Source organism: Rhinoraja longicauda, chromosome 32 (assembly GCF_053455715.1).
Source record: "Rhinoraja longicauda isolate Sanriku21f chromosome 32, sRhiLon1.1, whole genome shotgun sequence".
NCBI lineage: Eukaryota > Metazoa > Chordata > Chondrichthyes > Rajiformes > Arhynchobatidae > Rhinoraja > Rhinoraja longicauda.
Window position 1 is genome coordinate 22,593,327 of NC_135984.1, and position 20,853 is coordinate 22,614,179.

Consider the following 20,853-nt stretch of genomic DNA (forward strand, 5'->3'; position numbering starts at 1 on the left):
ATAATAATATATTCCTTTATTCGTCCCACACCGGGGAAATTTACAATTTCTTGGAAGACTCCTCATGATCATGCCCGCAACACCTGGCGAACTGTCGGCGACAGCCTAGTCACCGGCAGTCGCCTTAAAATCGCCTAAAGTGGGACAGGCCCTTTATAACTCTGTTCCTCTCCCGTCAGAAGCTGCCTGACCTGCCGAATGTTTACAGCATTTTCTATTTTTATTTACAGAACTTTCAGCATCTGCTCTTGAATCAGTTCCTAATAAATCTCCTTGCACTCGCACAGCAAACGTCTGTCAGCTCCAGTGTGAGGAAGATATCTCTGCTGATGCAGGGCGACAGTTCTTTCACCAAATAGCAATTAGTCCCAGAAAGTTGTGCACACCAGGGACAAGATTAAGACTGGCTAATTTCATTTCACTCAGTGCCCTTATATCTAACAGAATTCTTAATAGCTAAGCATTTGGAATTGAATTTAACCTAACTCATAGAAATGAATAAACAGCGTGTAGCTCAATTTCCAAAGTGTAAGGTTTAATTATTTCCAACTTTCCCATTGGGTCTTCTCAAAGCAGTGGAGGCTGTCTGCTATTTGAGACCTATGTATATTGCATGGATCTCCATTATCAATGCCTTCCTGTCCATCCAGTGTAATTTCATGCTCTGTTTTCATCATTCCTTCATCATGGAACAGCAATTAAAACAGGCAGTAATTTTGTGCTATTTTATACTTTGGCCATGTATTGGCCATTCCGTCTGCCTTCATGGTAGATAAGGTGGTCAAAAAGACTTTTGGCACGTTGGCCTTCATCAGTCAGAGTATTGAATATAGAAGTTGGGAGGTCATGTTGCAGTTGTATAAGACGTTGGTGAGACCGCATTTAGACCGCAATATTGTGTTCAGTTCTGGGCACCATGTTATAGGAAAGATATTGTCAAGCTTGAGAGGGTTCAGAAAAGATCGAGGATGCTGCCAGGACTAGAGGGTGTGAGCTATAGGGAGAGGTTGAGTAGGCTGGGTCTCTATTCCATGGAGCGCAGGAGGATGAGGGGAGATCCTATAGAGGTATACAAAATCATGAGAGGAATAGATCGGGTAGATGCACAGAGTCTTTTGCCCAGAGTAGGGGAATCAAGATCCAGAGGACATAGGTTCAAGGTGAAGGGGAAAAAATGTAATCAAAATCCAAGGGGTAAACTTTTCACACAAAGGGTGACGGTGTATGGAACAAGCTGCCAGAGGAGGTAGTTGAGGCTGGGACTTTCACATCATTTAAGAAACAGTTAGACAGGTACATGGATAGGACAGATTTGGAGGGATATGGACCAAGCGCTGGCAAGTAGGACATTGTTGGCTGGTGTAGGCGAGTTGGGCCAAAGGGCCTGTTTCCACACTCTATCACTATGACTCTATGCCTCGTACTCTGTTCCAACCTGTAATGTAAAATGCCAACAAATACCAACTTTGCCTCAAAAGCAGCAAACTTACCAGCCAACGTTTCAGTATGATGGGGTTCATGTTAAACTCTTCCACCAGTCCAAGGTCATGGAACATGTACTCAAGGCAGCTGAGCATCTGCCAATAATTACAACACATAGTTAGTACACACTTAAATATGTATATCTCCTATGACATGCTATTACTGAGTTCATGGATTGCCACACGTAATATTTTTCTGGAAACATTCTAAATGTTAAACTAACAAAGGTGTGTTATGCAAGCATGATCATACACTTCCTCTGACATTGTTTTTAATGGGTCAGTCACACTAGAGAGGGTCTCTACCATTATCAGTTGATTTCTAACAGTAGTGATGGCGCTACTGAAGGTCAGTGCCTATTACACGAGAACTGTGAGAACACTACAAGCCTCCTTGGGTTGCCCAAAGGCATCTAGGACAGTATTGTTACAGAGGTTGTGATGGAGGTGGTTTACACCTCCGGCGCAGTGGCCAGCCCTTCAGGTTGCTCTGGCACTTTCAGAAATTAAGGACCAATCTCCACTCAAGGATGGCAACATGGACAATCCAGGATCAATGGAGCCAATTACTATTGCTGGAGGCACACAAAAATAAACACCAGAGCTAAACAAACAGATGAGCAAAATTCTCCAGAAAATTATTGTTAGTCAGCTGTTACTCTGTTCCTACATGTCATTGAGGCAGTCATAGAGTCGTACTGTGTGGAAACAGGCCCTTCGGTCCAATTTGGCCACACTAACCAACATGCTCCATCTACACTAGTCCCACCTGCCTGCGTTGGCCCATATCCCTCCAAACCTATCCAATCAATTACCTGTCTAAATGTTTCTTAAACTTTGCAATAGGACGTCCCTCAAATACCTCCTCCGGCATCTCGTTCCATACACCCACCACCCTGTGTAAAAAACGTTACCCCTCAAGTTCCTATTAAATATTTCCCTCCTCACCTTGAACCCATGTCCCCTGGTTCTCAATTCCCCTACTCTGGGCAAGAGACTCTGTGCTTTTACTTGATCTATTCCTCTCATATCTCTCCTTTGTGATTACAGCCTCAGCAACAAAGAATACAGAACACAGCACAGGGACAGACCCTTTGGTCCATCCCATTTGTCCTGATCACAATGTTAATTTAAACCAATCCCATATGCCTGATCATGGCCCATATCTCTCCATTCCTGCGTTTCATGTGTCTGTAGAAATGCCCCTTGAACATTGCTATCATACCTCCTTCCACCACTACCCCAGGCATCCATCACGCTCTGGAAAAAAACCTACTGAGCAAATCTCCTTTAAACGTCCCCCTATCACTTTAAAGCTATACCCTTTAATATTTGACATTTCCAAACAGGAAAAAAGGCCATCTGTACGTCTCATAATTTGATAAACTTCCATCAGATTCTCCCTCAGCCTCTAATGCTCCAGAGAAAACAATCCAAATTTGTTCAACCTCTCCTTGTAGCCGATACTCTCTAATCCAGGCAACATCCTGGTGAACTGCTTCTGCACCATCTCCAACGCCTCTACATCCTTCTTGTCATGTGGTGACCAGAACTGCACACAATAGGTTTCAAGTCGGAACTCTTCTTTTCTGAAGAAGGGCTCCGACCCGAAACGTCACCTATTCTTTTTCTCCAGAGATGCTGCCTGACCCGCTGAGTTACTCCAGCTGTTGTGTGTCTACCTTTGGAATAAACCAATATCTGCAGTTCCTTCCTACACAATACTCCAAACATGGCCACGTGCTATTTTGACTATTTTCCTTGCGGCTGCACTATCCAGATAAGATAACTTCACGGTACCTCATTGTACTCCCAGTGCCACACATCAAACGTTGGCTTCTTCAGTGCCTCGATGGTCTCCTGGGACAGTGTATACTGGTAAAACACAGAACAGAAACACAGCTCATGGTCAGCGTTCACTTTCTCTTGCAAGCTCTGATTCACAGCATTGTCTACAGGCGATAGACACAAAATGCTGGAGTAACTAAGTGGGTCAGGCATGATCTCTGGAGAAAAAGGATGGGTGACGTTTCAGGTCGGCACCTTTCAGTCTTGAAGAAGGGTCCCGACCCGAAACGTCACCCATCCTTTTTCTCGAGAGTTGCTGCCTGACTCCGAGTTACACCAGCACTTTGCACTAAAACTTGTATTAATTGCTTCTGAAGCCTTTTTTCAAATGTTTGTACAGTAAAATATTGTGAGACATTTTAACAAGTTAAACATATTGTTTGTGTTTTTGGAGGATAAAAGGAAATGTAAGAATTACAGGAAAACAGAAGGATGTAGCTGTGACGGACTGTGAAAATAAGGATGAGAATTTTCAAATGAAAAAGTTGGGGAAATGGAAGGCAATTTCAATCAATGGATGCAAGGTTGATTGTTCAACAGGACTTAGTTTCAGAAGGGCTTGAGATGCATTCAAAGTATGAGCATTGCACAGCCTTGCAGGTTGAAGGGGACTCAAATGAATTAAATACAAAAACACAGCACACTTCTAACTGTAATGAATTTCTAAAATACCTCAGTTCTGTTCTGTGCAGTGTGATGTACAGCCAAGTTTACATAAGGTGGCACCTCAGTGTTGTGTTTCAGCTTCTAGTATTGGAACTGGCCTCATCAACTTCAAGTATACAGCTAAGATCTGGAAAATGGCACAGGCTTTCTAGACTAAAATCCTCTTTTTGAGTCTTCCCAGTTTTTTTTTAGATTTAGATTTAGAGATACAGCGCAGAAACAGGCCCTTCGGCCCACCGGGTTTGCGCCGCCCAGCGATCCCCGCACACTAACACTATCCTACACCCACTAGGGACAATTTTTACATTTGCCCAGCCAATTAACCTACAAACCTGTATGTCTTTGGAGTGTGGGAGGAAACCGAAGATCTCGGAGAAAACCCACGCGGTCACGGGGAGAACATACAAACTCTGTACAGACGGCGCCCGTAGTCAGGATCGAACCTGAGTCTCCGACGCTGCATTCGCTGTAAGGCAGCAACTCTACCACTGTGCCACCGTGCCGCCATTAAATTAATGGAATAGCTATTCCTCTATGCCTCAGTCACCAAAATTTAGAAAGAGAACAAAAGAGATGTTGAGACAGAAAATAAGGTGTTTAATGTGTGGCGCAGTGGCAGAGTTGCTGCCTGACAGCGCTAGAGACCCGGGTTCAATCCTGACTATGATGCTGTCTGGATGGAGTTTGTATGTTCTCCCTGTGACTGCATGGGTTTTCTCCAGGTTCTCCGCTTTCCTCCCACACTCCAAAGGTGTACAGGTTTGTAGGTTAACTGGTTTCGGTACAATTGTAAATTGTTCCTAGAGTGTAGGATGGTGCTAGTGTAAGGGGTGATCGCAGGTTGGCAAGGACTCAGTGGGCCAAAGGGCCTGTTTCTCTAATGTTATATCTCTAAAGTCTAAAGTAAGGTCTAAATGACTAAATTGCTATATGCAGAGGTGCACGGGGTGGACAACATGACTGTTTGTGCCTTAACAAGCATGAGCACGCACAGACAGACAGAATGGGGAGAGGTTTTTCTGGCCACAAGCTTTCCATGAGAAGTTGACTCCATTTTCTCTCTAAAGATGCTGCTGAACATTTCCCGCATTTTCTGTTTCTATTTCTGACTAGAAAAGAAATCTCTAGTTTCTTGGGGATTTAACTCAACCGGAAAGGAAAAAGAGGTGATTAACATGGTTAAAGTAGAGGGAGCACGGTGGCGCAGCGGTAGAGTTGCTGCCTTACAGCGAATGCAGCGCCGGAGACTCAGGTTCGATCCTGACTATGGGCGCCGTCTGTACGGAGTTTGTACGTTCTCCCCGTGACCTGCGTGGGTTTTCTCCAAGATCTTCAGTTTCCTCCCACACTCCAAAGACGTACAGGTTTGCAGGTTAATTGGCTTGGTGCATGTGTAAATTGTCCCTTGTGCGTGTAGAGTAGTGTTAATGTGTGGGCATCGCTGGTCGGTGCAGACTCGGTGGGCTGAAGGCCCAGTTTCCGCGCTGTATCTCTAAACTAAACTAAGAAGGTCATCCCTCAGACACTTTGTCTCAAGAAACAGTTCCGGCCTATCTAGTCACTCTTTATTATCAAGCCCTCCAATCCAGACAAATCCTTGTGGATTTTTACTGCACCCTCTCGGACATCCTTCCTCTACTATGGCGACTAGAAGCTCATACAATATTGCAGGTGCAGTCCAGGTTTGCAGGTTAATTGGCTGGGCAAATGTAAAAATTGTCCCTAGTGTGTGTAGGATAGTGTTAATGTGCGGGGATCGTTGGGCGGCGCGACCCGGTGGGCCGAAGGGCCTGTTTCTGCGCTGTATCTCTAAATCTAAATCTAAAAGCAATCCAGCTTTCGGCCTGGTTCATAGGTGCCTTGTCTTAATTACGGCATGGAGGGCGTTAGATTATACTACAAACTAAGGAAATATTTTTTTGCACTTAAAGAATAGAATTATTTAATAGTTTAACATCAAAATGAGAGTTAATATTAAAACAAATTATCAGATAAATCAAAATCAGCTTTGTTTTATCGGCAGAGGACGATAGTAGAGACAAAAATTCCAGATCAAGGTAGTTATTTATTTGTTGTGTAAAGGATTCACCAGACTCTACCCAGTATACGACATCCTATTCTGGCCAACTGACGCAAAGACTGTTATTGCTATTGAGCATATATAAAGTGAAGAAGGGTCCCAACTCGAAACATCACCTATCTATGTTCTCCAGGGGTGCTGCCTGACCTGCTGAGCTACTCCAGCACTTTGTGTCTTTTTTAGCTTGTATGGGAAGTTGAAAGATCCCAACCATCACACTCCTTTAGAATCCTAATATTGCTAAGTGAAACAAAAATGGGAAAATATTTGAAGACTCAGGGATACTATTTAAAAATAATTAAGTTGAAACTATTTCACCCATGGGGTCAGAAATAGATGGAATAATTTACTGATACCAACAAGTGGAGACTAATAGATTCAAAGAAGATTTTCTTCTGATAAAAGAATAAGTGAGATATGTATTCAGAAGGTGTGACTAGGATGTATATCTGGGATCTACAAGGCATCACCATGGTGCAGCGGTAGAGTTGCTGCCTTACAGCGCCAGAGACCCAGGTTTGATTCTGAATACCGTTGCTGTCTATACAGAGTTTGTATGTTCTTCCTGTGACTGTTTGTTTTCCTCTCACATTCCAAAGACGTGCGGGTTTGTAGATTAATTAACTTCTATAAATTGTCCAAAATGTGTAGGATAGAACCAGTACATGGGTCTATCAGTAAGCCGAAGGGCCTTTTTCCACGCTGTATCTCTAAACTAAACTAAAGGCTATTTCAATTTATAAACTCTTCTATTGCGCGGTTGTGCGGAATATCTAATACATATTCCAGCAGTCATGACTCTATTGCACGATGTATTCACAAAGATACAGATCTCAATTAAAAGCTGCATTAAAATTCAGAATGGCACCAGATCTGCATTTGATTTTCAATGTGGTTTTAACATATTAACTATCTCAATAAGAATACTTCATATCTATAAATAAATTGATCTAAACCACAAAGACTGTAGCAGTAACGCTACCCATTAATTGAGCTTTGCATGTCAGTGTATGAATCAGATTTCTTTGTAATCAATTATACATTTTTAGTAGGCCGTATTTAAAAATTAAGAAACTTCAGAAGCTTTGTCAAGATGCAGAAACATTGAACTAATGAAGAGAAAATGAATTGCTTTCATATTTAAGGAGTTCATTTTAAGAAGGGTTCTGACCCGAAATGTCACGTTATTTTTCCCTGGAGATGCTGCCTGACCCATTGAGTTGCACCAGTTCTTTGTGCCTATCTTCATTTTAGGTGATGCAGGCTGCAGTGTGGACAGTTTCCTACCTTGTTATCCTTTCCATATATCTGGATATCACCCGCTAACTTTAATTTGTAGATATTTGAACTGTATATATGAAACATATAATTTTGCCACCAGTTTAGTTTAGTTTAGAGATTTCGGCCCACCGAGTCTGCGCCGACCAGTGATCCCCGCACACTCACACTATCCTGGACAAACGCGGGACAAACTACAATTTTACCAAGACAATTAGCCTACAAACCTGTACGTCTTTGGAGTGTGAGAGGAAACCAGAGCACGCATAAAAAACCCACGCAGGTCATGGGGAGAATGTACAAACTCTGTACAGACAAGCACTCGTATGATGCAACCTTCATGATACAACCTTCATAGGCCGGGTAGAGAATTGAAAGTTTCATAAAATTTTTGAAAGAAGCCATTTCTCGTCTCCATCTTAAATGGGCAACACCTCCATCCTGAGATTACGTCCGAGTTTATTTCCCACATTCGTATCCTCTAAGGGACCAGTGTTTATCTTACCTACTCTCTTGCTTCCTGTATGCTTGCAGGGGCTCCTTCTGACTTTATATTTCTTCCTTTCATAATCTATTTTCTCCCTCTATATTCTCTATCAGCCTTTGTTGGCTTATAAAATGCCTGCTATCTAGATAAATCATCCAAACACGATTACAGTCAAATACACGAGTACATCATGTAGTGCAAAAAGAGAAAGGAAACAGAATGCAGAATATAGAGTTCCAGCTACAAAGAAAGTGCAGATTTAAAAAAGTGCAAGGGCCACAACGAGGAAGATTGGGAGGTCAGGAATACATCCTTAGTTTATTTGCAGGGAAGAAGCTGCTGTTGAACCTTTCAAGCTGTTCAAGGAATAATGTATCATGGGTGTTGCCTGGAACCATTGCATTAACCATGAAGAACAACTACTGATCCAGCATGTGTGAGGAGGAACTGCAGATGCTGGTTTACACCAAAGATAGATGCATAATGCATAGTAACTCAGCGGGTTAGGCAGCATCTCTGGAGGAAAGGAATAGGTGACGTTTCGGCTCGAGACCCTTCATCAGACCCCAGTAATTCAGCACGTTGAGTGATTGGGAGAATTCATCATTGATCTCTTAAGGGAATACAAATATAATAAATGGCTGCCAGTGCTTATGGGAATAGTGTTTTTTGCAAATCCCATAGCTCAAGATATGGTCTCGCCAAAATAAAAATACATAAATACATCCCTTCATGAGCAATCCTTGCGTGACCTCCGTTATGCATTACCCTTGTCCATGTGCAGTTTCCACAGTCAATTCAGGAGTCCCTGCAGCAACAAAATGGCTACCATGGCTTCAGCAAATCAACTCACTGGTGCTTAGAAGGGGAATAGGCCATTTGGCTCATGTGGGTTCTTCCCATGGAATTCTGGGTAACCCACACAGAACAACCGCACAGTGGGTGGTAGCAATTTGCACGTGTAGTTCATGGGGTTTAAGTTAGTTCAGTTCCAGCTACATTGGTAATTCACCTTGCTTCAACCACTGCCAATTTCAGTAAAGGGGCAGAGGTGGGGACTGGTATTGCAGAGATGTGGATTCTCCATATTGTGCAGTCTGAATAATTTGAATATAACATTAGATTTAGAATGTCAGGCAGCAGGCTGACAAGATAAGCATTAACCACAGAAAGGATTAACCACACAGAAACCTGATTTGTACTCTCTCACATTCCACAGAAAACAATTCAAACTGGTCTCTTTTTCCCTGTGAACCCACTCCATTATCTACTCTTTCTTCAACGATATTTGCTCCTTTCTGCCCATCTTTACCCTGCTCTCCAACACTTTCTTCATTCAATCTGCCAAGGTTGACAGTGTGGCTTCAATAGGCAGTAGTCAATATGCAGGCTCTCTCTAACCATATTGCACATGCTAAATTGCAATAGATTTATTTTAGAAACAAGGAACTGGAGATGCTGGTTTACCAGGGAAAGACGCAGAATGCTGGAATAACTCAGCAGGTCAGGCAGCATCCCTGGAGAACATGGATAGGTGACATTTCGGGGCAGAAACCAAAGTTAGACCGAGTCTGAAGAAGGGTCCCGACCTGAAACATCATCTATCCATGTTCTCCAGGGATGCCGCCTGACCTGCTGAGTTCTCCTGCATTTTGTGTCTCTCCACAGATTTACTTTATTTGAACAATTACCTTGGGATATTTGGGTACATCACGTTGTGGGGTCAGCTTTATTGGGTCCTCCATGATGGTGTGCTTGCAAGGTGTGTTTGACCTGGCAGAAATAAGAATTATTAGAATTAGAAAAGCTCAGCTGTTTTCCAGCATGTTGCCCATGATGGCTAAGTGCAAGTTCTCTTTTCTCCAAGTTACATGGCTGTAGATTCAAAGCCCATTCCATAAACATATCATTCAACTAATACAGTACTATTAGAGTGCAACAGTTTGGAGTATGTTTGGAGTATTGTGTAGGAAGGAACTGCAGATACTGGTTTATTCCAAAGGTAGACATCCAAAGGTTTCATCATGTGGACCTGTCAAAAATAAATTACAAAGCTTCAAGAGGACAGCAAAGCATATGTGGAGTGCTTAAAAATGCTTAAAGTCATCTTCGTATGTTATGGTAATTCTGTGCTTCGAAGAAGGTTGAAACTGGGCATGTGTACTTTAGTCAGATTCTGTTCTCGGTTGTCAAAGGCAAATGGCAATCATAAACCAATAAAATAAGGTCGAAAGGGTAGCAGGACATTTGCGTATCCGTATTGGGGTGGAACTGGGCTGTTTACTCTGCTGTGTCTTTCAGAGACACATGATATATTTTTGTTACAAGACCATTTGGAAGAAGGAAAATTCTGAAGTGCCTTCTACAATAAACAACATAAAGGAAAATTCTGTATAATTAGATGAATCTTTGTTCAGTGAGCAATCTCTTAGATTGCTCCCAGTGATCTCTGTACTTGGTGCTCTTAAATAAAGTCTTGATTGTCTTACCCGATCTTTGTTTTGTGTTTTAAAGTTTTCTTTAACAGACCTCACTGATGGATATGCAAGTTCCTACAGCATTACCTGAAGACGATTAGTTGAGTTCTCCGGAATAGGTTTAACATTGCAGTCTATTGCCACATGTTGTACTGTTGCTGGAATTAGCTTTTCCCCAATAATCATTCATCTTGGATGAACTGCTATGCGATTATTGAAGTTTCTCACCTGTTTCCCAAGGACAGTTCATCTTTAAGTATCTTCAAATCATTCTTACACTTCTCTATCTCCACCACCTTTAATCCTTCCACTGAAAACAAAAAAAAAGTTTAAAAAATCAATGTATTAAAAGGTGCAACCAGAAGATTTGAAGTTCACCTTTTGTCCAAGATAATATCAATTGAGCTTTGTGATGACTTGCTGATGGATATCTCTACCTAGCAGCAACTGTGGAGAGGAGTGGCCTGCTGACTGATCCGCAGATGCTGGTTGAAACCGAAGGCAGAAACAAGATGCTGGAGTAACTCAGTGGGACAGGCAGCATCTCTGGAGAGAATGAATGGGTGACGTTTTGGGTCGAGACCCTTCTTCAGATCTGAAACGTTACCCTTTTCTTCTCTCCAAAGATGCTGTCTGTCCCACTGAGTTACTCCAGCATCTTGTGTCTGTCTTCGGTTTCAACCAGCATCTGCGGATCAGTCAGCAGGTCAGTCAGCATCTGTGGAGGGATGTGGCGACGGCATTTCCAGTAGTAGGAGAGTCTCAGACCAGAAGGCACAGTTTCAGAATGAACGGAAAGGAGATGAGGAAGGATTTCTTTGTCCAGAGGGTGGTGAATCTGTGGAATTCATTGCTATCGACGGCTGTGGAGGCTAACTCATTTGGTATTTTTAAAACAGAGATTGATAGGTTCTTGCTCAGTAAGGGTGTCAAAGGTTATGGGGACAGGACAGGAGAATGGGGATGAGAGGGAAAAATGACTTGATTGTATTTATGTATAGTATTATCTAATCTGAATAGAGACACATAAAGCTGGAGTAACTCAACGGGACAGGCAGCATCTCTGGAGAGAAGGAATGGGTAACGCTTCGGAGTGAGACCCTTCTTCAGACTATCTAATCTATTATTATCCATTATCTAATCTATTTGGATAGCATGCAAAACAAAGGTTTCGCTGTGTCACATAGTCATGTGAAAATAACCACCTACAGTAAATCCTGTTATTTAATCTTGTATCTCACTACTGCCTTTTGCACCAGGGAATTTTAAAGTGCAGCTCGCCGAGTTCTCTAATGACATTGCCCACTTCAAGAACATATAGTGAAGTAAAAGGAATCAGGCGGGAAATATTCAGTAGGTTAGAGGGTAGGTGTGGAACGATAAACAGTTAACAACTCCCCCTCCCATTCCCAGTCTGACCTTTCTGTCATGGGCCTCCTCCAGTGCCACAGTGAGGCCCACCAGAAATTGGAGGAACAGCACCTCATATTTCGCCTGGGCAGCTTGCAGCCCAGTGGTATGAACATCGATTTCTCCAACTTTAGATAGTTCCTCTGCCCCTCTCTTCCCCTCCCCCTTCCCAGATCTCCCTCTATCTTCCTGTCTCCACCTATATCCTTCCTTTGTCCCGCCCCCCCCTGACATCAGTCTGAAGAAGGGTCTCGACCCGAAACATCGCCCATTCCTTCTCTCCTGAGTTACTCCAGCATTTTGTGAATAAATACCTTCGAACAAGTTAACAATTAGTCATTGACCCACCAAATAAAACAATGAATAATGTGTAGGAAGGAACTGCAGATGCTGGTTTAAACCAAAGGTAGACAAATGCTGGAGTAACTCAGCGGCAGAGGCAGCATCTCTGGAGAGAAGGAATGGGTGACTTTTCGGGTCGAGACCCTTCTTCAGAATTGTTTTGTTTCTTCAAAATAATGAATAAGGTCTATAGAAGGTTCAAAAACCAATATGGAGGCAGTTTGTTTGTAGCGACTGTGATCGACAGAGTACACTGCAGTGAAATCAAACCTAGTCCTTCAATTTGAATGTAACAGCTGAATTTGATTTGCCTTCTACTTAACCTGATTTCTAAATGCTTTCAATGGAGGTTGTTGAGTTGTTGAGATGGTGCCCTTGTGACTCGTCCATCTGCTGTATTATGTAAACAGGAGTCTTATGCAATGGCTGTGTCATTGGAAACAGGCCCTTCGGTCCAACTTGCCCACACTGGCCAACATCTTCCAGGTACACTCGTCCCACCTGCCTGCATTTGGTCCATATCCCCCCAAACCATATCCCCCCCAAACCTGTCCTATCCATGTACCTGTCTAACTGTTTCTTAAACTTTGGGATGGTCCCTGCCTCTACTACCTCCTCTGGCAGCTCGTTCCAAACACCCACCACCCTTGTGTGAAAAAGTTACTTCTCAGATTCCTATTAAATCTTTCGCCCCACCTTAAACCTATGTCCTCTGGTCCTTGATTCCCCTACTCTGGGCAAGAGACTCTGTGCATCTACCCGATCTATTTCTCTCATGATTTTAAACACCTCAATAAGATCAGTAGTTGTGACTGTGGTTGCACGTTGGCATAATTCTGTTTCACTCTTAGGGCAGTTGGGGATTGATGCTAATTTTAGTCTTGCCAACAAATGCGAAAATCACAGTAACAAAGCACTGAGAAGTAAACCATAAACATCACCTATCCAGGTTCTCCAGAGATGCTGCCTGACCCGCTGAGTTACTCCAGCACCTTGTGTCTTTTTTTGTAAACCAGCATCTGCAGTTCCTTGTTTCTCTACAAATTGGTTACCTTTGCACCTGTTTATGTCAAAGAAAGGTGAAATAGCTTTTCCCAAGTCAAATCACCTTGTAGAACGCTTCATAGAATGGATACAGAACAAGAGGGCAATTGACCCATCACACCTGTAGCAACCATATGCAAACAGAGCTTATGAAAATTCCTTCCTTTTGCCCAGCTACCTTTTCAAATCTTACCACAAAATCTAACTCCACCAACAATAAAGTCCATATTCCAACTACAATATTCTATATTCTAACTATTTATACAAATAGACTTTCCTTCTTACTTTTGATTCTTTTGCCAATCACCTCCATTCACTGTGCCTTCTCCACTGATCAGAACGGTTCCTCCATCCACACTTCATGTCTTTACAGTTTAAGAATAAGGGGTAGGCCATTTAGAACGGAGATGAGGAAGAACCTTTTCAGTCAGAGAGTGGTGAAGGTGTGGAATTCTCTGCCTCAGAAGGCAGTGGAGGCCAGTTCATTGGATGCTTTCAAGAGAGAGCTGGATAGAGCTCTTAAGGATAGCGGAGTGAGGGGGTATGGGGAGAAGGCAGGAACGGGGTACTGATTGAGAGTGATCAGCCATGATCGCATTGAATGGCGGTGCTGGCTCGAAGGGCTGAATGGCCTACTCCTGCACCTATTGTCTATTGTCTATTGTCTATTTAACTATCTCTCGGCTTTACTTGTATCCTTCTTGATTCTCAGGAGAACAACCTCCACTTCCAGTCTATCCGTGCCTCAAAAGCCCGTCATCTCCAGGATATATATTTGCTCATGCTCTCCAAACCCTTCACATATTGCCTAAAGTGTGATGCCAAGATGCATTCTTCCAATTGTAGCTAATCCAGTGATTCATCGTTCCCTCCTTGCTCTTGCACTTATGCCTCCACTTAGAAAGCTCAGGATCCTGAAGCTTCTTTAACTACTTTTTCCAAGTGAAATACCACCTAGTTAACCTAGCGGACCAGGCAATTCTGTGAACCATAGACATTAGTAGGTCAGGTATGCATCTAATCACATCCTCAACAATCTTTTCTGCCCTTGATCATACAAATTGGATCTTTTGGTTGCAACCTACAACCTTTGTTAAACATCGTGGGACACCTACCAACACTAGACATTGTGGTACACTTACCAGCACTGAGCATAGTGGTACACCTACCCACACTGAACATTGTGATACAGCTACCAACACTAGACATTGTTCTACAGCTACCAACACTAGACATTGTGGTACACTTACCCAACACTGAGCATAGTGGTACACTTGCCCACACTAAACAATGTGATACAGCTACCAACACTAAACATCATGGTCCAGCTACCAACACTCACCACTGTGATACAGCTAACAAAATTAAACATTGTGGGACACCTACCAACACTAAACATTGTGGTACACCTACCAACACTAGACATTGTTATGCAGCTACTAACACACCAAATTACTTGGTTCCATTTTCTGTTAAGTTGAGGGAACACTGCTACATAAGGAGACCTGAACAGGAATCTTCATAACTCAGTGCTCAATTGCCTTCCAAAGTCTACTCTGCCTACTGAGTTACTCATTCAATGGGAACTGCAGTGGTCACATCATGGGTTCACAATTACCGAAGCCATTATTACAGCAATGACTGGCCACACTGGTTGGCAGGCACCTCAGCCGAGGAGGCATAAACATGCCCATCAAGGTGCTCTCAACTGCTACAGGCATTACATTCTATTGGACCTTCTCGAAGAACAATGCATTTGCAAGCTTAGGTTTTCCAAGGATGTCATCATCGAGATGCTACGAGAGGTTACTCAACACCATAGGTGGACTAGAATCAACAATGAGTATCATTAATCTACCTGCTGTAAGCATGTGCAAATCTTTGCAATAAATAGTCATCCTTTATCGTAATATTCATCATCAGCACTGAAATTTAATCTTATATTAAATAATGTGAAATCTTACGTTCAACTCTCTTCTCCAAAGCCGCCAACCTACTTGAGATCTCAGTTTTCAGGTCATTGACTTTGAAAATTCTGAAAGAGAGGAAAGTCATCACCAGCATTGCAAACTCTGTGCATTCAAACAATGTATTTATGAGCCTTCTGGACAAAGATCGCTGGTGCTCCAGAAGATCATGTAAACGTCCTTTGCTAATTGGGGTTCACAATAGGGAAGAGGTTGTGTTCTCTAACATAAAGGTAGGGAAGAAGTGTTGTGGATCTCCTTACCGGATTGCAGATTGGGTTCAGAGATAGATTTGCAATAAAAATATTCTACTTAACTTAAGGGCGGCATGGTGGTGCAGTGGTAGAGTTGCTGCCTTACAACACTTGCAGCGGGTGCGATCCCAACCACGGGTGCTGTCTGTACGGAGTTTGTACGTTCCGCATAGGTTTTCTCTGAGATCTTTGGTTTTCTCCCATAATTCAAAGACAGGTTTGTAGGTTAATTGGCTTGGTGTAAGTGTAAATTGTCCCATGTGTGTTTAGGGTAATGTTAATATGCAGGAATCGCTGGTCGGAGCGGACTCGATGGGTCGAAGGGCCTGCTTCCGCACTGTATCTCTGACCTAAACTTCCGTGTCCCTTGACCGAGGAGTGTAAAGACAAATTATGCATCCATTCCCATTATTGATCCTGGCTGATTATGGACTTGGACATCATTAAAAGACAGGAACAGGCTTAATTGTGGTTGGGTTGGTTTCTAGCATTTCACTCTTCCAACTTATAGATGAATCATCACTTTGGTAATAGCTCTTGGGCCACTGGTGCCAGTGGACCCACACTGCAAAATAAGTATTCTTGGCATGAGAAAATGCGTTAATTAAAGCGCTATACAGATTACCTTGAAAACTGGTCAGCAACTTGGGTCAGAACATTCTGTAGCAAGTCTTCTTCTTCTGGGATTGGAAAGAAACTGGACGTTAGCAGTCATGAGTCTCATTCAAAATATTAACTGCACCCACTTTCTAAGGATGCCCCGGTTTGCTTCACAAAGCTATTCAATTATAGGTAATTGATTTGGCACCAGGTTTTTGTTAGCAGGGACCTTGTTCAGTAACAGCACAACCTGGAGTTTCCTCTACCTGACCCGACACTTCACCAGGCCAATATCAAGTAATGTTCAATCATCTATCAAATCGGGATAAACAATCAGGCCTCCTGAAACATTCAAATACAGACATCCCCGGACTTATGTTAAGGGTTAAGTCCCACGGACCCTTGAGTACGTCGGATGTTACATAATTGGGAACTGAAGTGCTACAGCGCATGCATAAATTCATTATTCGATGTGGAGACCAAAGGGGGAGCTCCAATATGGGGCAACATGGGTGTTAGTGGGCATAGAGAATCTTTACATAAGTGAGAGTTTACCTTAGTTGCCTGTTACTTAAGCCAGGGAGTGCCTGTACATTACAGTTTACAAGTCTTATCATATCATATCATATATATACAGCCGGAAACAGGCCTTTTCGGCCCTCCAAGTCCGTGCCGCCCAGCGATCCCCGGACATTAACACTATCCTACACCCACTAGGGACAATTTTTCACATTTACCCAGCCAATTAACCTACATACCTGTATGTCTTATCATGGAATGGTCTCAGCACAGAATGAAGCCATTGGCACAACATGTCCATGCTGGCTTTCTATGAGAACAACACACTAGTTCCAACCTCCACCCCTTTATCTGTAGCTATGTTTTTTCTTCATATATTTATCAAGTATCAAAGGCCACAATGGAACCTTTTCGGGCAGTGCATTACAAAGTCCAAATACAAAATGCGTACTGTTCCTCATTTAGTTCTTAATTTGCTACCCCTTGATTTTATATTTATTGCACACAATCATTCACCCTTCTGCCAAATGGAACAGCTTCCCATTATGCACTTTGTTCAGACCCCTAATTTTATGTACTTTGAATAAGCTTCTCCTCAACATTCTCTCAAGAGGACAATTGCAACCTCTCTGAACTATTCTAGTCACTGTGGTCCCTCAACCCAGGAACCAGCTTCATTAAATGCTTCAACTCAGCTGACAAGCATTAACGCACATTTAGCATAGCTTGTGCGCAAGCCGACAATTGAGAATCTTTTCCAGTTTTTAATTTCATCGATGCCGCAGAAAACCAAAAGAAATAGATCCGAGAATGTAGATCAACAGTTTTACGGTCAAGAATCTCAACTTGGTAAAAAGTTTAAAGTGGGCCTGAAATTCTGTTATAATGACACTTCACATGTCTGTGCACATACAATTAGAAGATATTTCCAATGCAAGGCCACCTCTACTTATGGGGATCAAGGATACTCTGTGAAACCTTCCACGAAATGCTTACAATTGAATGTGACACTTCTGCACCAGAGAATATGGACATTCTCTTTAATCTCTCCTCACTGAGCATTAAGCTCATCCAGAAATCAATCTAGTGAAACGATATCAATCTTTTTGTACCTTATCATTAGTTGCTCCATTATTAAATAGATGTTTCAATTAATGTGGCTGTCAGTACGCGAAGAATTAGTAGGAAAAAAGACAAGCTGTTGGAGGAACTCAATGGATCAGGCAGCAACTATGGAGGGAAATGGACAGTAAACGTTTTGGGTTGGGACCCCTTCATCTAAACTGAGATTAGTGGGGAAATAGCCCGTATAAAGAGCCCACTCCTCTCTCCGCCTCTTTACACTGGTTATTTCCTCTCTGCTTTCTCAGTCCAGATAACGAGTCCCAACCAAAAACTTCGACCATCCATTTCCCTCGACAGATGCTGCCTGGTGCGCTGAGTTCCTCCAGCAGCTCTCCTGTTTTTGCTCCAGATTACAGCATCTGCAGTTCCTTGCTCCTCTGTGCTCGCAGTCAATACCTGTAAGCTGTCCAGCGCTGAGAGGAACCACTCTGTAAGGTGAGCTAGAAAGAAATAGAGAAAAAGTTAAATTGGAGACAGCAACACACTTGCATCAGGCTGACTGAACTCTGTAACACAACTTCAGTGCATAAATGCCAGCTGAGTATCCTTGTTCAGGATTAACATATAGATCATGTCTGAAGAAGGGTCTCGACCCGAAACGTCACCCATTCCTTCTCTCCAGAGATGCTGCCTGAGTTACTCCAGCATTTTGTGTCTATATAGATCATGGCCTTGGAATGAACAGCTTGCAAAAGATTCAACGCCATTAGGATTTTGTTAAAGCAAGCAAACAGACCCAAGGTCCCATTTTAAAGTGTAAGTTATTTGAAACTGTTCTTAATACAAACATTTATGCCGCATGTATATGTACATTTGAAATGTTGTAATTGTAGATTTATAATTGGTGTGGCGCTGCAGTGGATGAAGTGGTAAACGCAGTTGCTTAGTTTACATTAGTACCATTATAAGTAAAGACATTGGAATTGTAATGGAAATGTTAAATATTTCATATTCCTCACTCCCAAATATGGGACAAGGTGACATCAGCGCCCCACATGACCTCACCCAGCCAGCGGCCACGTGCTCCCGCTCCACCAATGGCGGCCGCCCTTTGTCCCTTATTTGGGAGCGAAGAAGTTGGCAACCCGACTAATACGGGACAAGGGCGGTCCCGTACGAGGCAAACTAATTTAGCCCAAAATACAGGATGTCCCGGCTAATATGGGGCAGTTGGCAACCCCTACTGACAGATGCGTTTGTGCATCAAAGCAGGTAATTATCCCTAAAGCCTGGCAAAAGGGATTTGCAGTGGCCACCAAACATAGCCATTTTAAATAATCTAATGACAGGGACCAGAAGGTGCAGGAAGGAGTTTGCAGTTGTTTTTAAAGGAAAAGACTACAGGTTGTTTCATCCACAGAGCGTTTAGTTTATATAGATGTACAGCTTGGAAACAGGACCTTTGGCCCACCAAGTGCACGCCGACCAGCGGTCACCCCTACACTAGTTCTATCCCACACACTAGGGCCAATTTGCAGAAGCCAATTAACCTACAAACCTGCGCTTCTTTGGAATTTGGGAGGAAACCAGAGCAGCCGGAGAAAACATACAAACTCCGTACAGACCGAAGGTGTCACAAAATGCTGGAGTAACTCAGCAGGTCAGACAGCATCTAGGAGAGAAGGAATGGGTGACGTTTCGGGTCGAGACCCTTCTTCAGACTCCGTACAGACTGCACCCATAGTCGAGTACTATCCGCAGAGCATTGCACTCATGGCCCTCCTGTCTAAAGCTCACACAGACTTTATGTTTTACTCTACACTTAAACAATCGGGTCTGTGTGTTGCTCTGTTGTGAGTCTGGTGCACGTCCCTGCCCTCTGCTGGCAGTCCTGCCACATAGCATCATCCCATGGCTGGATATGAAGAGACTGTCTGTTGGGACTGGTGTCAGGTGAGCCACAGTGAGTGATGCAGCAACTCTGCACCAAGACGTCAGCTCATATGATATAGCAGCAGAATTAGGCCCTTCGGCCCACCGTCTACTTCGCCATTCAATCATGGCTGATCCATCTTCCCCTCACAACCCCATTCTCCATGTGTTGAATGTCATGCAATTGCTGCCTCAACCTCCTTCAGAGACAAATAACAAGCAAATAGGCCCTTCAGTCCAATTTGTCCGTGCTGACCATCAACCAGCCATTTGAATTAATTTTGTATTATTTCCATTATTTCCTTGTATTACTATGAACTCTTGCCATATTTTACCAGTCAGCTGTATGACTACGTGAGGGGCAATTTACAGCCGCCAATTACTCATAATTCCGCACATCCGGGGCGGCACAGTGACGCAGCAGTAGAGTTGCTGCCTTGCAGCGCCAGAAACCTTGGTTTGTTCCTGACTACGGGTGCTGTTTAGTTAGAGATACACCGCGGAAACAGGCCCTTCAGACCACCGAGTCCGCACCAGTCAGCGATCCCCACACATTAACACTATCCTACACACACTAGGGAGGGCTTACACATACACCAAGCCAATTAACCTACATACCTGTACATCTTTGGTGTGGAAGGAAACCAAAGATTTCGGAGAAAACCCACGCAGTCCGTATCTATGTGGAGTTTGTACCTTCTCCCTATAAAAGTGTGGGTTTTCTCCGGACGATCCGGTTTCCTCCCACACTCCAAAGACGTACAGGTTTCTACGTTAATTGGCTTTGGAACAGATGTCCCTAGTGTGCTGGAGAGTGCTACTATGATGGGTGATCGCTGGTTGGCGGGACCTGATGGGCTGAAGGACCTGTTTCCGCGTTATATCTCTCTAAAGTCTTGGGATGGGTGGAAATCAGAGCACCTGGAAGAAACCCACATGGTCAGGGGAAGAACATGCAAACGCCACACTGGCAGCAGAGGTTTGAACCTCGTCTCCGGAGGCTTCGGCGCGGGCCGCCTGGATGTCGGAAGCCCGCAGGCCCCTGGGTGGGGGCCGACATCGGGAGCTCCGGCAGCGGCAGCATCTTCGCCCGCCCCGAATCGCGGGGCTTGGGTCGGCCCGCCGTGCGCCTTTCACCGTCCGGCGTGGCCTGGAATAGGCCGTGGGATTTTCACCGCCCGTCGGGGGCTTCAATGTCGGAAGCCCCGACCGCCCCGACGTGGCAACTCCAACAGCCTGACCGCGGGTGAAGACGGTAGGGGAAGAGAAAAAGACATTCTGGCCTTCCATCACAGTGAGGTAGGTGGTGACTGGAGGAGACTCACTGTGATGGATGTTTCTTTTGTTGGTGTTGGTTTATGATTGTGTGTTATTGCATTTTTATTGATTATTCTTATTGGTCT

General features: G+C 43.6%; 1 protein-coding gene across 6 annotated transcripts in view; it reads right to left on the minus strand.

The window, feature by feature from the left end:
• The window catches only part of LOC144608831 (high affinity cGMP-specific 3',5'-cyclic phosphodiesterase 9A-like), a 91,827-nt gene that overhangs the window by 43,220 nt on the left and 27,754 nt on the right, over window positions 1-20,853 (minus strand). For all 6 annotated transcript variants that reach the window (XM_078427000.1, XM_078426999.1, XM_078427001.1 and 3 more), the window contains exons 4-10: window positions 17,975-18,018; window positions 15,960-16,014; window positions 15,078-15,148; window positions 10,546-10,627; window positions 9,532-9,613; window positions 3,282-3,356; window positions 1,491-1,577 (exon numbers count right to left, since the gene is read on the minus strand). In XM_078427000.1, coding sequence (XP_078283126.1) covers window positions 1,491-1,577; window positions 3,282-3,356; window positions 9,532-9,613; window positions 10,546-10,627; window positions 15,078-15,148; window positions 15,960-16,014; window positions 17,975-18,018 — 496 coding nt within the window. The remainder of the gene's footprint in view (window positions 1-1,490; window positions 1,578-3,281; window positions 3,357-9,531; window positions 9,614-10,545; window positions 10,628-15,077; window positions 15,149-15,959; window positions 16,015-17,974; window positions 18,019-20,853) is intronic.